Source organism: Panicum virgatum, chromosome 7K (assembly GCF_016808335.1).
Source record: "Panicum virgatum strain AP13 chromosome 7K, P.virgatum_v5, whole genome shotgun sequence".
Lineage (NCBI taxonomy): Eukaryota > Viridiplantae > Streptophyta > Magnoliopsida > Poales > Poaceae > Panicum > Panicum virgatum.
In genome coordinates this window covers 29,133,175-29,146,675 of record NC_053142.1, presented here as the reverse complement: position 1 = coordinate 29,146,675, position 13,501 = coordinate 29,133,175, and the positions used below count along the sequence as shown (strand labels likewise).

Here is a 13,501-nt window from a genome sequence, read left to right as displayed (position 1 = left end):
AGGGATGTCAGTTTTTCCTTCTCCACAGGTATCCGAGTGCACTAGAGAGTGATGGTCCCCCTCAAAAAAGAAAAAGAAAAAAGAAAAAAAACTAGAGTGATGGTGTAATGGAACATATTTCCATTGCGCGAAGCTGGATCTGCGGTCGATCGTGACTTCCGTCTCCAGCGGTCGATCTCCCAACAGATCCCACGTGGTGGGACCCACCACCCACTCCCACCTTCTGGATCCCGCACCCCTCCTTCCTCCCGCAGGCAGTCCGCAGCTCTCCTTCCTCCTTCCCTCTCAGTGGATCCTGCACCCCTCCTTCCTCCCGCAGCTCTCCTTCCTCCTTCCCTCTCAGATCCACGGCGGCGGCGGCCCTTCTCCTTCCTCCTGCATCCTCGGCGCGGCGACGGCGGCCACGAGGCCAGGGCGCGGCGCGGCGGAGGCGGCCGCGGGGGAGCTTCGCCCGCGGCGCGGCGGCGACGGCCGCGGGGAGATCCGCCCGCGAGCTCGCCCCTGGCGGCGGGGAGGCGGCGGCGACGGGCAGCGCCGCCTCCCGCGCACTGACATGCTTTTTTTTTCTTTTTTTTCAATTTTTTACCTGGTATTGTTTTTTTGATGTAAAAATTTTTCTCATGAGATTTTTTAATTTGTTTTCGTACAACCTTCCAAATTTTTTATTTGAAAAAATCTTTGTGGTCGTCTATTTTTTCTTGAAATTTTTTTTGTGCTGCTCTCCATTTTCCCTTGAATTTTTTTTCGCTCTTCAGAAATTTTTCTCGAACTTTTTTATTTTTTTCGCTCTCCAAAAATTTTTCTTGAACTTTTTTATTTTTTTCGATCTCCAAAACGACAAAAATATTACTAAAAATGGAAAAAAAATATAGCTGTCGGTCCACCGTAATTTAGTCTCCCCCTTTCCATGGCATCTCTACATCTGACAATACATTCTCCTCGATTTCAAGGACATCTTGTTACACTTGGAGATGAAACCGATTGGGGCTGGCAGTCTCAACCGGATCAGGATCCACGACACATGCCGCCTGAGTTAGCTAGCTGCATGGTTACAAACATACACGAGCAAGAAGATGCTCTCCTCAGTCCTCTCTAGCGGCTGCCAAGAACTCCCCTCCATCACTCGAACGATTCCGGCAGCGGCCGGCCGGCGAGGAATGCCCTGAAGAGCCCCAGCGACCGCTCCGGCTGCGAGAAGGGCGCCTCGTGCGACGCGCCCCGCACCGTGGCGAAGGACAGCGCGCCGCCGCCGAACACCCGCGTCCACCCGCCGACCTGCTTCCCCTGGAACCATGCCCGGTACGGCGCCGTCGTGTTCAGCCGGAGCCTGCTCGCCAGCCGACTCACCAGCGTCCTGCTTCCCGTCAGCGGGATCACCGAGTCCTGGTCGCCGCTGCAAATGCAATGCAGGCAACAAACATGAGAGTAGTATTCTTCAGTGTCAGGTTCTACTTCTGCTGCATTGCCTGAAATGAAAACTCTGCACTCTGTAACTTCGAGCAATCTGTTTCTTCAGATGGTCACCTGTAAACCAGCACGGGGATGCCGGACTTCACGAGCGCTCCGACGATGTTGATGGTGGGGATCTGGAGGTCCAGCTGCTTGTACTCAAGAACACTGCTCAATTGGGCCAAACATTGCAGCGTCAATCTTGATCAGGAAATGCAGAATTGAGCGCTGAAAGTTCAGATTGGGGTCACACACCTGCTGCAGACCGTCCACCTCTGCATGCCGCTGAGACGGGCATGCATGGCCTGCTGCACGTCCTTCCGGTTCAGGTAGCTCATCGTCTCGTCCTCCACGCACACATCCAGCTCCCTGCTCCCTTGCTGCACGATGAACACAAACAGAAGAGATAGTCAGCAACATAACATGCTACCACGCCTCAGAAGATGGTTAACACTGGCAACGCCTACAACCTGTGGGGCGAGGATTTGGGACTGCATCAGGACCGAAGAGATGCAGACGTCCAGGGTGACGTCGTACTTGTCGACGAACCTGCTGGTCTCCCTGGTAACCTGGCTCATCACCCTGTCGCAGGCCGTGCTCAGGGAGCCATGGTAGTACTCGGTGACATACTGCGAGTAGTTACACACAGTCGTGAAGATGTTGTAGGTTGAATCCGATATCAAGCCATGCGACCAGAAGAATTCGGCCCTCGAGTTGAAATCAGTGGAGAATTCAAGGACGGGGTTGCCAAGCTATCATGTCAATGATGAGAAAAAAAGAGGCAATGAGTATATTGTCTGGTCCCTGAAAGGATGCAAAATGAGGTTTTGTATGGTAGCTGTAGTTTGCTAGGCTTGTGACTAAGTACTTACAGCAATGCCTTTCAAATTGAACAGCTTCTCCTTCTTGTTGAATTCAACCACGCGTTGCGCTAACTGTGGGACATAGTGGCCTGAAATAAACAAATATCATGCCAGTCAGGAGATGAAGTGACAAATTCAGTATTGGAGCAACTTCCAGATGCTAGTGGAATAAAATGGCTTTACCAGCATAGCTCTCCCCTGTAATGTACAGGTCCCTGCCCTTGTACTGTGGGAACTTGGCAAACCAGCCTTGCAAGAACTTCAAATTGTCTCTGGCTTCAGAAATTGAAAACGCCCCAAGAAGAATTAGCCTGCAAGTCAAACTCCACAGAAAAAAAAAGCTATGATTAAAACTCACCTGTGATGCTGTCACCAACACCCTGATAGAAGGAAGGATCAGTTGAGTATGAGAAGCCAACTCCTGCAGGGCTCTCCAAATACAGCATGTTGGCCTCTGGAACAACAAACAGGTACCAAAAAGGAAATTAACACCTCACAATTTTTCTGACCTTTTTCCACCGAAAAGAAGGACCAACCAAAAGGAGCCAGTGTGCACCAAAAGTTTTGCTTTGGTGCGGTTACTACAACTTGCAAGAAACGCTCACCTTTGTTCCAGCTATACTCATTCCTCACTAGCACATTGCCACTAGGCCTGAATGGCCCGTTCTCTGAGAATGCCCCCACTCCCACAGATGAACAGCCAGGTCCTACATTCACATGCACGAGCATCATCAGAATCTCTCTCCAAGAAAAAAACACATTGCAATGGCAGCAGAACACAACTTCAAAGGGAGGGGTAAAGCAATCCCGATACGAATCCTAGAAGGAATCTGATTTCATCCTATACCTTCCCTATAAAGAACTAAAGATGCTATCTAGGAGCCTTTTTGCTTTACTTATTTGCTAAATTTCCTTGTCCATGTTCAACCAGAATTACCTTCTAAAGATAAATTTCCTTGTCCATGTTCAACCAGAATTACCTTCTAAAGATTAGTAAAAATCAAAAGGCCCACTTTTAACTCTCTACCCCTGAAAAAGTAATCTTTTTTTTAGTTTTTTTTGGAAGTAAGAACTGAACAGGTTAAATATCTGGCCACATGTGCATCTCCACTGAAATTTGAGCTCCCTTGGCATCATTCATGATGTTCCATTTCTATTCAACCCAGGTCTTATCAAACCACTCTTGCACGCCACGCCAGATTGGCATCCCCCCAGGGCAATAATTCAGCAGCCTCATGCACAGTGGCAAGGCTCCGCCGACAAGAGAATTTTACCTCCGTTGAGCCAGAGCACGAGCGGCTTGGCCGCCGGATCCGCCTCCGCCTCGGCGAAGTAGTAGAAGAGCGACCGCTTCCCGGCGTCGTCCACCGGGACGTAGCCGGCGTACTGCGCGAAGCCCACCGGCGGCTGGCCCGGCAGGCCGCCGATCTTGTCCTCCGCCGCCGTCTGCGCGGAGACGCAGCCGCCGAGCAGCAGCGCCGCCGCGCACGCCAATGCTGCCGCGACGGTGCCCCTGCGCCCCTGCATGTTCTTGGTTGCAGGAGATGCAGTGCAGAGCAAGAGCAGGCAGAGGAGAGAGGTGGATGTGCAGGGAGTGAGTAGAGGGATGAGTGAATGCTGCAGGGTGGCGAGGTGAGAATGGATGTGAGGCAATAAATAGGTCTGACGTCTGTAGCTGTTGGCTGTTGAGTGTGTGCAAAGAAATTGCTTACTTACCATCGTGTTAGTGGCAAGCAAAAAGTTTACTGGTTGTTTAGTACCAATTTATACCTTAAATTTTGGTTGACTGATATAGAAGATTGGGAGTTCAAGAGAAAAGGCAGGCTTTGCTGAGCCTGACTGCCTCACGCACATACCCCTTTCCGTGGTCCACATCAGAAAACAGTGATCTTGAGAGAAATGGTGGGTGCACACCACAACATTCAGAGTAAGCTCGTTTGCTAAATTACAGATTCCACCCGCCACAACCAAGTGATCTTGAAAGCCGGGAAGCTCTCGAAGCAAATCATGTGTGAGCTGTGAAAGAGTCGTCTTAGATTACATCTTACCTTTCTTTTCAACGGCAAGATGTACTTCTAACAAATTCATTTTAGTAATCTGTCATTTGAGTTTTAATTTTACTACTAGATCTATATATTTGCACTACAATGTTAGCATTAGTGGAAAATAAGAAGACAGATAATCCAATTAGGACATGCATGTGGAGCTCTAACATTGTTCACGTTTAATTCTATATTATGTTGTACCATACCAGCCCAGGAATGTTGTAAATATTAGAAGATTCTAAGATCTTAAGTGTGCCATAAGTCAGTGTGTCATTCAACTTTCATATTGGGAATCCTTTAACTTAAAAATACACATCAATATATGCCAAGGAGGCTAGGATCATGTTGGTTAGCAAAATGATATGATACACCTGTCTTTAAATATCTACACTGAACTCACCATATATTATTATTAGATAAAAACACGCTGCAAAGCTTGTAAACATGTGAATATATGAAGACATGAAAGCTTCATCTTATTGAAAGCATAAGTAGTTTTATATTACGATAAAAAAGTCAGAAGTAGGTAGCAACATCGATGTTATATTTATATTACTAAATAGAGTTTTAGCATACTTTGACTCATTTAAGATAAAATTTTCATAGAATGGGCTACACAATCTCATATCTACATCCACAAGTTGTACATTTGACTTAAGGCGGCAAAACTTATTTTTATTTTGCAATCACTATTAGTCCCAATCTCGGTAATCTAGCTACCCTTGTGATAAGAATTTACTTAAAAGTCTTTACATGAGCTTCAGAAAAAAATTTCTAGGACCGCAAAAAGTAGAAAGTACTAGTATTTCTCATAAAGAACCTTTGCAAGCATGCTATAAAGAGGCCGTCGAGACCCAGTACCTGGATCTAAGTTAATCCATACAGTTGAATGGTTGATCCCGCTCAACTTGTATAAGCCCTATCGCCTGCCTGGCATACTACGTAAGTGTGGCCCCAGCATTTTCACGGTACTGCCAGTGGGCCCTCCCTATGAGCGACGCACACAGAGCGCGCGTGCTGTACCTCCCAAAGTTACTATTGGATCTGGTGGCCACATCATCACATGTGAGTGAGGGCCCACAGGGCCTTGTTTGACAGTAAAAACAGAGGTGACCTCGCCGTCAGTGAGAGTCAGATCACTGCTACGACAGCACGACACTCGAACACGGACACAGTAATTGATGGTGGTTTACAGTGTTGTCCCGGCTATAATCACTTGTTATCTTGTCAGAGGAAAAAGTAAAAGCTCCTCTCCCCCCCCCCCCTTTCTGCAGTCCTCTGAAACTAATTACTAGGATAGCACGCGAGTTAGCAGAGCATGCAATGCTGATCGCTTGGTCTATAGCTAGGTTGTTTGGTTAGCAAGAGCTGCTTGTTGTAATAATCGATCAATATTCGATATACTGCTAACAAAATTCCATCAATAAACCTCTCAACTCCCTTAAAAGAAGATAAATTCCTAGTTAGAAAAGGACGCAAGCCGTCTCTTTGCTAAAGAAAAAGAAGTGATGGATGTATGGGTTTGCTGAGCTACTAATAAGTACTGCATGCATGATGTGTGGTCTTTAAGGAGAAGAAAAAAAAAACACGACACATAGCAGTAGCTCTCTCGTGTGGAGGCATGATTAACCCTGAGAAGAAAGATGAATCCTCCGTACCGTACGCCATCACCAAGATCCACAGGCCGTCCATGCTTGGGCAATCTCCGGCTGTGCTCCGTGATGTTGACAACACCATGCGTACATCATACGGGCAGGCTGCTGCACCGCATGTGGTCACTGCATCGCAAGATTTTGTTCATCCACCAAGCTAGAAACAAGCGCTAGCCGGTGTTTACTAAACCTGACAGGAAATGCTAGAGAAAGAAGCCAGTCAGGGGGCAAATCTCTAGAGCCTAGAGGCTGCAGGTCCATTGTAATTAAGGAGAAGAGGAAAAGGTCAGGGGAGGAGGAGAAGAGAGATAGAGGAGGTGAGGAAAAAAAATGAGAAATGTTGACACAAAAATGGGCTGCGTCAAATACTGAGCATTCAACGTGCAGCGCGGCGCACCTCGCAGTACTCTGCACGCGGACTAGTCAGACTGGTATTATGAACAGATTAGACCGATCTCGTGCCGCCCCAACGAGGATGGGAAGGTGAAGAAGAAGGCACCAGCCCTTAAAATTTGTGGTATTTGGCCAGCCAAAATGACCTGTAGAATAAGGAGACCGAGGAGAGAAAGAAAGCACAGTGACATTGCAGAGATTGGCCAACGTTCCTGCAAATGGCCTGTGTGATTGGCCAAATCTTTCCCGGAGAAAGCTGATAAAGCCACACGACACAGATGCTAGGCGCGTTTGTGGGGGCGATTAGCGAGCAGCAGGGCCGAGGATCCGAATTGCCGTTACGCTTTGCCGGCTGAAAAAAAAAAACTCTGACGATGCAGGTAAAACCCTGACGGCGGCAGGCATGAACGCATGATACGGGGCGAAGACTGAGGAATATGGGCGCTGCGGCTGCTGCTGCTAAAGGGAGGGGAATAAGGCCTGGGCTGTGGCCTCTCGCTCGGCGGTCACGGCCGGCTGACAAAAGCGCGGCATGGCCTGGCCGCGGCAGCGCGGCATGGCGCCATGGCAGCTGCGGCGCATTCCCCTCTTCTGCCACCCGTGGGACTCCACCACTGACCACCCCCCGCGTACTGCACACATCTCGTTCTTCCCTCCCTGCTCTGTCTCTTTCTCTTCCCCTGCAACTAGCCAGCATGCATCATGCTTTACATTGCATTTGAATTCCTTGCCGACATTTGATAACAAACTTTACCCACACATAGATTGAGTAGTTCTTATTTGAGATATCTGAAACTTACCCATATTTTGAGATATCTGAAACTATATTGTCTTCGATTCCCTATATTTTGAGATACTTTGCTTATTGTTTCAGATATTCTGGAATACGAATATACTTCTTAGAGCATCTCCAAGAACTTTTCCAAATTACAGTAGCCAAATCTCATTTAGCTAGCTATTTAACTAGCATTTAGCTATCCAAATCTTATTTAGCTAACTATTTAACTAGTCATTTAGCTACCTAAAGAGTGGAAGATCCAACAGGTTTTTCATCCATCCCCAATCCCCATCCCCTCCTTCTCACCTGCCGACCCCTGCTCCCTGGCCTCTGCAAAGTCACCGTATTCCAGTCCAAGATACGCTAGCACAGGCCACAGGACGCCATGGGTCCTCATCCTCTCCGCCCTGTTCTTGCTCCTCGCCAGGCAATGGGCCTGCGCCGCGTCCGACACTGGATTCAGCGTGGATTTCATCCATCGCGACTCGCCGAGATCGCCGCTCCATGACCCGGCGCTGTCCCCGCACAGCCGGATGCTCGCGCCCGCGTGAAGCGTCCTTTTATATATAAAGTAAAGACTAAATATGATATAAATATTAATTTCAGAAGGTTGATAACACATTTATTCAATAGATAGTACAGTCACCGTATAAACTTCCGAGAAGATGGACACTCGATACAAACGATAATAAATAGTAAAACAGCTACGGCGATACACCAAAGCACGATCCTGACGGTCTCCAGCTCGGGCTCAGAGTGATGCGCTAGCAGAAACATCTTGCAAAGGACCAACACCACAGGCAAAGTTGGGCGCGGACGCAACCTCTACTCAATGTCTTCAACAACGAAATTCGGATCTTCTTCTGAAGAAAAACCACAAATATATATTGGGTGAGTACAAAAGTACTCAACAAGTCCAACCCCATCCACGGAGGGGGTATCACAGATATGCACAGAATAAATCAAGGATAAGTCTGAGGTTTATTTGCAGTAAAGCTAGATTTTAAACATGCAGGGGTTTATTTTTGAAAAGAATTTTCTTAAAGCCGTTTCTTGCTTAACCGAACAATGAGTGGGGTTGATCCTACACCAATGATCCAAATTTTAACGCTAACGGACTCCCCATCCGTAGTAGCTCACGGCACACCGCCGGACACCTTCCAAAAGCAACTCACACCATAAAAACATCCCTCCCAAAACTCTAGTTGTGTGACCAAACTGTAACTCACCCAATACCGTGGGCACGACTATTCGAATAGGTTTTACACTCTGCAGAGGTGTACAACTTTACCCACAAGCGGGGTACCACAGCACGATCACCTTAGTGTCGGTGCAGATCCCAACAAAACCATTACCCACCCTAGCTAGATCTGACTAGCCAACACGGACTCCCTCAAGGGGCCATTGACCTATCACTGAGGTTTAACCGGGGCATAAGTTACCACGACCTTATTCATTCTCCTTGATTACCCGTTGCTCTCAACTCTCCTGATGGCTATCAGACTAACTAGTGGGGTTTATGCTAAGCCGTTGCCACACACAACGGTCGAGTGGTTTGCACGATAATTGAGTTAGGTAAGATGACATATCAACTCGGTCCATAGTTGTGACAGGATGGATATCTCCCAACCTTCTTACTCTACCACAATGGTACGAGCCTCCAACATATGACAATCCACCCAGGGAATGCCATTCATCCATCCCATCTAAACATTTTATTCTTCTATAACCCAACTTCCCTTGTCTCAACACTCATGCATTTTACCTTTTATAAAGCATGTTGTAACCATTTTTGAGTGTAATAAAACGAGTACCGGGTCCTAAGCGGTGCTCTAGTAGCGATTAACATCCAAATAAAATAAATCATATTTAGACATTAATCTAGGTGGTCAAGGAATGGTTATAATAACTCAAGGGGTGGCTATCCAACCATATTTTCAGCAGTCAAAGCATATGCAATTTAGTAAAACAGGTCAATAGGTGGTGTTTATAAAACTGGGTCAAAATATGCAATCAAAGGATGAGATTGAACTTACCGTCTTCGAATCCTTCCGGGAGTTCCTGCTCGCGGTACGGTTCTTCAGGCTCCTGCTCGCGGTTCTGCTCGGCGAACTCCCCGACAGGTTCTCCCTCGTTCACACCGGTGTCTACGGCGCACACAAACAAACAAATAATAAATACAAAGAAATAAATGTTTTATCGTTGAGCTCGAATCAGAGAAAATTAAAATATGGAGATTGGAATAATATTTTCGGGTGATTTCCTAATGGCCTGGCCGAAACTATTTTAGAAATGACATGGTAAAGTTTCGTGGTGATTGGAGAATTTTTGGCGCATGAAATGATAGGTCGAAGAGGGGTTTAGGGGTTAAACCGAGGTTTAGGGGCCTCTTTGTAATTAGTTTTGAGAGTGAAAGGACTTGGTTATAATTTTGGAAAACATCCGGGCTACTCTAGAAATGTGTAGGGATCGATTGGTAAATATCTTGAATGATGGAAGAGTTGATTTGGAATATTTAAAGATGAAGGGGGTTTATTTGGAAAAATAATATAAAGAGGGGGGCTCTTTAAAGAATAGAAGGAAGGGGAGGGGCCTTTGGGCAAATATGCCCTTCTTCCTCCTCACGAGCAGAACAGAGGAGGGGGGCTGGGACGCCGGCGGCCCTGTGGCCGGCGTCCTGGGCCACGACGGCGGCCGGGGGAGGGGGAGAAGGAGTAGGGCGGCGCGGGGGATGGATTCCCCTCAATTTCAGAGGAGGGGGCCCGTAGGGAGGGGCGCGACGGCCATGGCCATGGTGGGCAGGCGGCGGCCATGGGCAGCGTGGGCAGGGGCGGCCAGAACATATGGAAACTAATTCTTGGATTCTGCTTTGCAAGTTGTTGGATTATGTGTAGTAGGCCTTGGCAGAGCTCCCAGAGCACATTCTAGGTTGTATTCAGGACAAGCTCTATCAAACAGTTTTTCTGAGAAAAGTGATTCTATGCTGATTCTATGAATGGATTCTCTTAAAAGAATTAAGGAGCTAGGAGTGAAAAAGGTAGATTCTTCTTTTGACTTCATGCAATAGATTTTTTTCATAAATTTAATCTTAGAGAAATATAGAGAATCACTTTCATCTAGCGAATCACTTCTCTTAGAGAATCAGCTCCCATAGAGAATCAGAATCTGATGAATCACCTCCTATAGAGAATCAGAATCTGACGGAGCTCTACCAAACTGGCCTTTAATTACAAACTTTTGTGAATGTATCTCAAGAAAGTTGATTAAGGTATTTTCTCTATGTGAATTAGGGTCCATATTTTTTTCTCAACGTATCTGAAATGTAGTTGGGGACGAAGGCATTTTCTCTTTTTGTTCGAGGACTGGAGGCAAAGAAAGCAATTGTCAAGACCCAGAGCGAAAAGTTGCTCATAAATTAATAATATATATCGGAAGGATGTCTCCCTTCAAGTCTTCATGGTTCTGGTAGAAAGATATACTGTGCACGTGAAAGAAGTTCAAAAATACTATCATTTTCTTCTTCTAGAAAAGTTTTATTATTAGTAAAGAAATGGAGAAAAGAAGGGGGAAATGGAAACCTGCAAGCTGGTGGGCCGTGCGCTTGCTAACCTCGCGTTTTTTTTATTTTTATATTTTTCAAAATCGTTTTTTACATAAATATATGTTCGGTTTCATAATTTACAATTTTGTACCCCTACCGCCCGGCTGCGGGGCGGTCGGCCCCCTACCGCCCTCATGCCAGGCGGTAGGGACCTGAATGTAAATAAAATTTGTTTTAATCGCATTTTGGCCCCTGGGGGAGGCCGCCGCCCGGCAGCCAGGCGGCAGGTACCCGCCGCCCGGTGGCGGCGTGGTAGGCCATGCAGCCGGCCGGCAGGGGGGCGGCAGGCCCCTCCTTCCAAGTTAAACCTTGAACGTTAGTGCGGCATTAGATGTGGTTTTAGATATTTTGGATAGAAATAAAAACCGTTAATAAAGTAGATGAATATGAAAAAGTATAACTTAGCAATTCATACACATACGCAACTGAGAACGAAATAGGTGATGCATAAGAACGAAATAAGTATAACATGACGACATGTTCATAACAAAAATATAGAAACAACTAGAAGAACCTCCTAACCACCCCGGCCATGTCGACCTCTTTTACGCTGTGCGTGGACGTGGTCTGTAGGGTATGTGTGTCGGTCTAGAGGCCCTACGTCTCTACCTGGACATCCGGTGGCCACAGGTGTCTGGAAGGTAGGATCGGCCTGCTGGTTAGGTGTAGAAAATAACCGACTCCAGTCTTCGAAGTTCGCCTCTAAGGTATCTTGTGTGGCCCCTATGCAGTAGCAATTAAGATATCTTAATCATCGTCTTATAAGTCATCTATGTAACACCCCGGGTGTCTGCACAATAATTAAATAGGAGTCTGCACAGTAATTATGTATGTTTACTATGCATCATGTGTTTGATTTGCTTAAAAAGGATCTTTTTGTAATTATGAAAGGTTATATGTGTAATTATGATTTTATGCAAGGTCCTTTATATAGTTATTTGTGTAATTATAGCTTCAGTGGAGGGTGTTTTCGCAAAATTTCAGTGCATTTAATGCATGGCAGCCATTTTTGCTTTTGAGTCTAGAGTTGAAGTGAATTTGCTTTGAAAAAGACAAATTTCCTAGAATTCAAAATCTCTTCAATGATTTTAATTTAGCTCTTGAATCTTTGGTCAAATAAAATTTTGCACAACATCAAAGTTGTAGATCTTGAAAAGTTGAACAACTTTCATGTTGGACACTTTTTCAATTGAGCTTTAGTTTAAAAGTTATTGCTTGTTTACAGAGAGGTCCTGGAACTTTTGGTAATTGCAAAACGACCCTTTTCTTCCACCTCCACCCCCCTGCTCTGTTTTCTCTCTCGCCGCCGACAGCGCCGCCCGCCACCGCCGTGGAGCGCCTTCCCGGCCTTCCCGGCCATTAATTCGCCGTGCGCTGTCACCCACGCGTCGCCCCGGAGCTCCTCCCCCTCCTGTTGCCTCGCGCTGGAGCCTCCACAGCCGAGCCACGCCACCCCGGCGAGCCCAGAACCTTCTCGCGGCCGCCACCGCGACGCCGCCATGGCGAGCTCGCCGCAGAGCCCCAGGACCCCTTCCAGCTCGCGCACGAGCACCTCAAAGACCCCAGCGACCTATTCCTCTACTTCTTTTGCTCTCTCCTCGCTTCCACGCCATAGAACGCCGCCGCCGCTCCACCCCGTACTCCGGCCAGCTTGACGCCGCCGCGGAGCCGCCTCACCGCCGCTCCTCCGCCCGCTCTGACCCGCCAATCCCTCACCGGAGCGCCGCCTCCGCCGTTCTCCTCCGCCGCCGACCGCCTGCTCGCGTCGCGCCGCCACCACAGGCCACCCCGACCTTGATTTCGGGCATCTACCGGTGCGCCGTGGTCCCCTGTAGCTCCCACGCCTTGTTCCCCTCGCCGCCGGCGCTCGCCGTCGCCGGTAAAGGCCGGTCAAACCTCGCCTCCTCTTTCTGACCAAGGCCAAGGACCGCGTGTTAGAATTTGGAAAAGCCCAGGGGGCTGTCTGCAAACCCCAAGACTCATGTGAATAGTGCACTAAGGACTTGTTGGTATTAGTTTGCTGCAAACTTTGAAATTCTAGATCAATTCGTAGAAAATTCGTAAAATAGAAAATCTTGATTTTTTGGAATCCTCTTGAAGATCTCTATGCAGTAGAACCATAATATGTTAGGCTTTAGTTGCAAGTTTTTGCTGTAGATTTTGATTTGTGTTTCTAGTACATAAATGTTAGTTGTTTTCATCTTTTTCTTAACTACTGCATAAAGCCATGTCTTGTAGTGAAACTTTTATGGAAGTTTACTTGTGTAACACTAGCTTTGCTATAAAAATTTCATGATTAGTTCTCTTGTGTAGCTATTTATTTGATTTAATCCTTGTTTATTAGACTTTATTTATGATAAATAGTTTGTGTTCTTGATAAATCCTGAATTTATTCCTGAGTGTTCCTCTGGAGTATCTTAGCTTGTCTAGGAAGTTTGAGCTTCAGTTCGTGACTAGAACAGGAGATAAAATTTAATCTTGCTAAACTGATGTCTGTTTTGTTTATTTTCTCAGAATTAATTCTGTGTAGGTAAAATCATGAAAAATTCACAGTAGCTAGATCCTCACTGTGTAGATCTCCTGTTAAATTTTGAGCTTCTACTTTGCTATATTTTTAGTCTGTGTAATTCAATCTTGCTCTAGGTGTTATCTGCATGAATGATTTATTGTGATTAAATGGCTACATGTCTTGGCATGATTTTTGTAGGGTAGCTTAGTCT

General features: G+C 46.6%; 1 protein-coding gene across 2 annotated transcripts; it reads right to left on the bottom strand.

Annotated features, from left to right (window-relative positions):
- Positions 1 to 869: 869 nt before the first annotated feature.
- On the bottom strand, positions 870 to 3,955 carry LOC120640796 (serine carboxypeptidase-like 45). Of its 2 annotated transcripts, none has more exons than XM_039916712.1 (9): positions 3,587 to 3,955; positions 2,918 to 3,019; positions 2,671 to 2,766; positions 2,496 to 2,588; positions 2,322 to 2,401; positions 1,920 to 2,078; positions 1,705 to 1,829; positions 1,525 to 1,617; positions 870 to 1,393 (listed from the first exon to the last, which is right to left on the bottom strand). In XM_039916712.1, the coding sequence occupies exons 1-9, from the start codon at positions 3,837 to 3,839 to the stop codon at positions 1,120 to 1,122; spliced, it is 1,275 nt and encodes a 424-aa protein (XP_039772646.1). In that variant the 5' UTR covers positions 3,840 to 3,955; the 3' UTR covers positions 870 to 1,119. The 2 variants fall into 2 exon arrangements, with proteins under 2 accessions (XP_039772646.1, XP_039772645.1); XM_039916711.1 differs by having other exon boundaries at positions 1,920 to 2,201; positions 3,587 to 3,952.
- Positions 3,956 to 13,501: the final 9,546 nt, after the last annotated feature.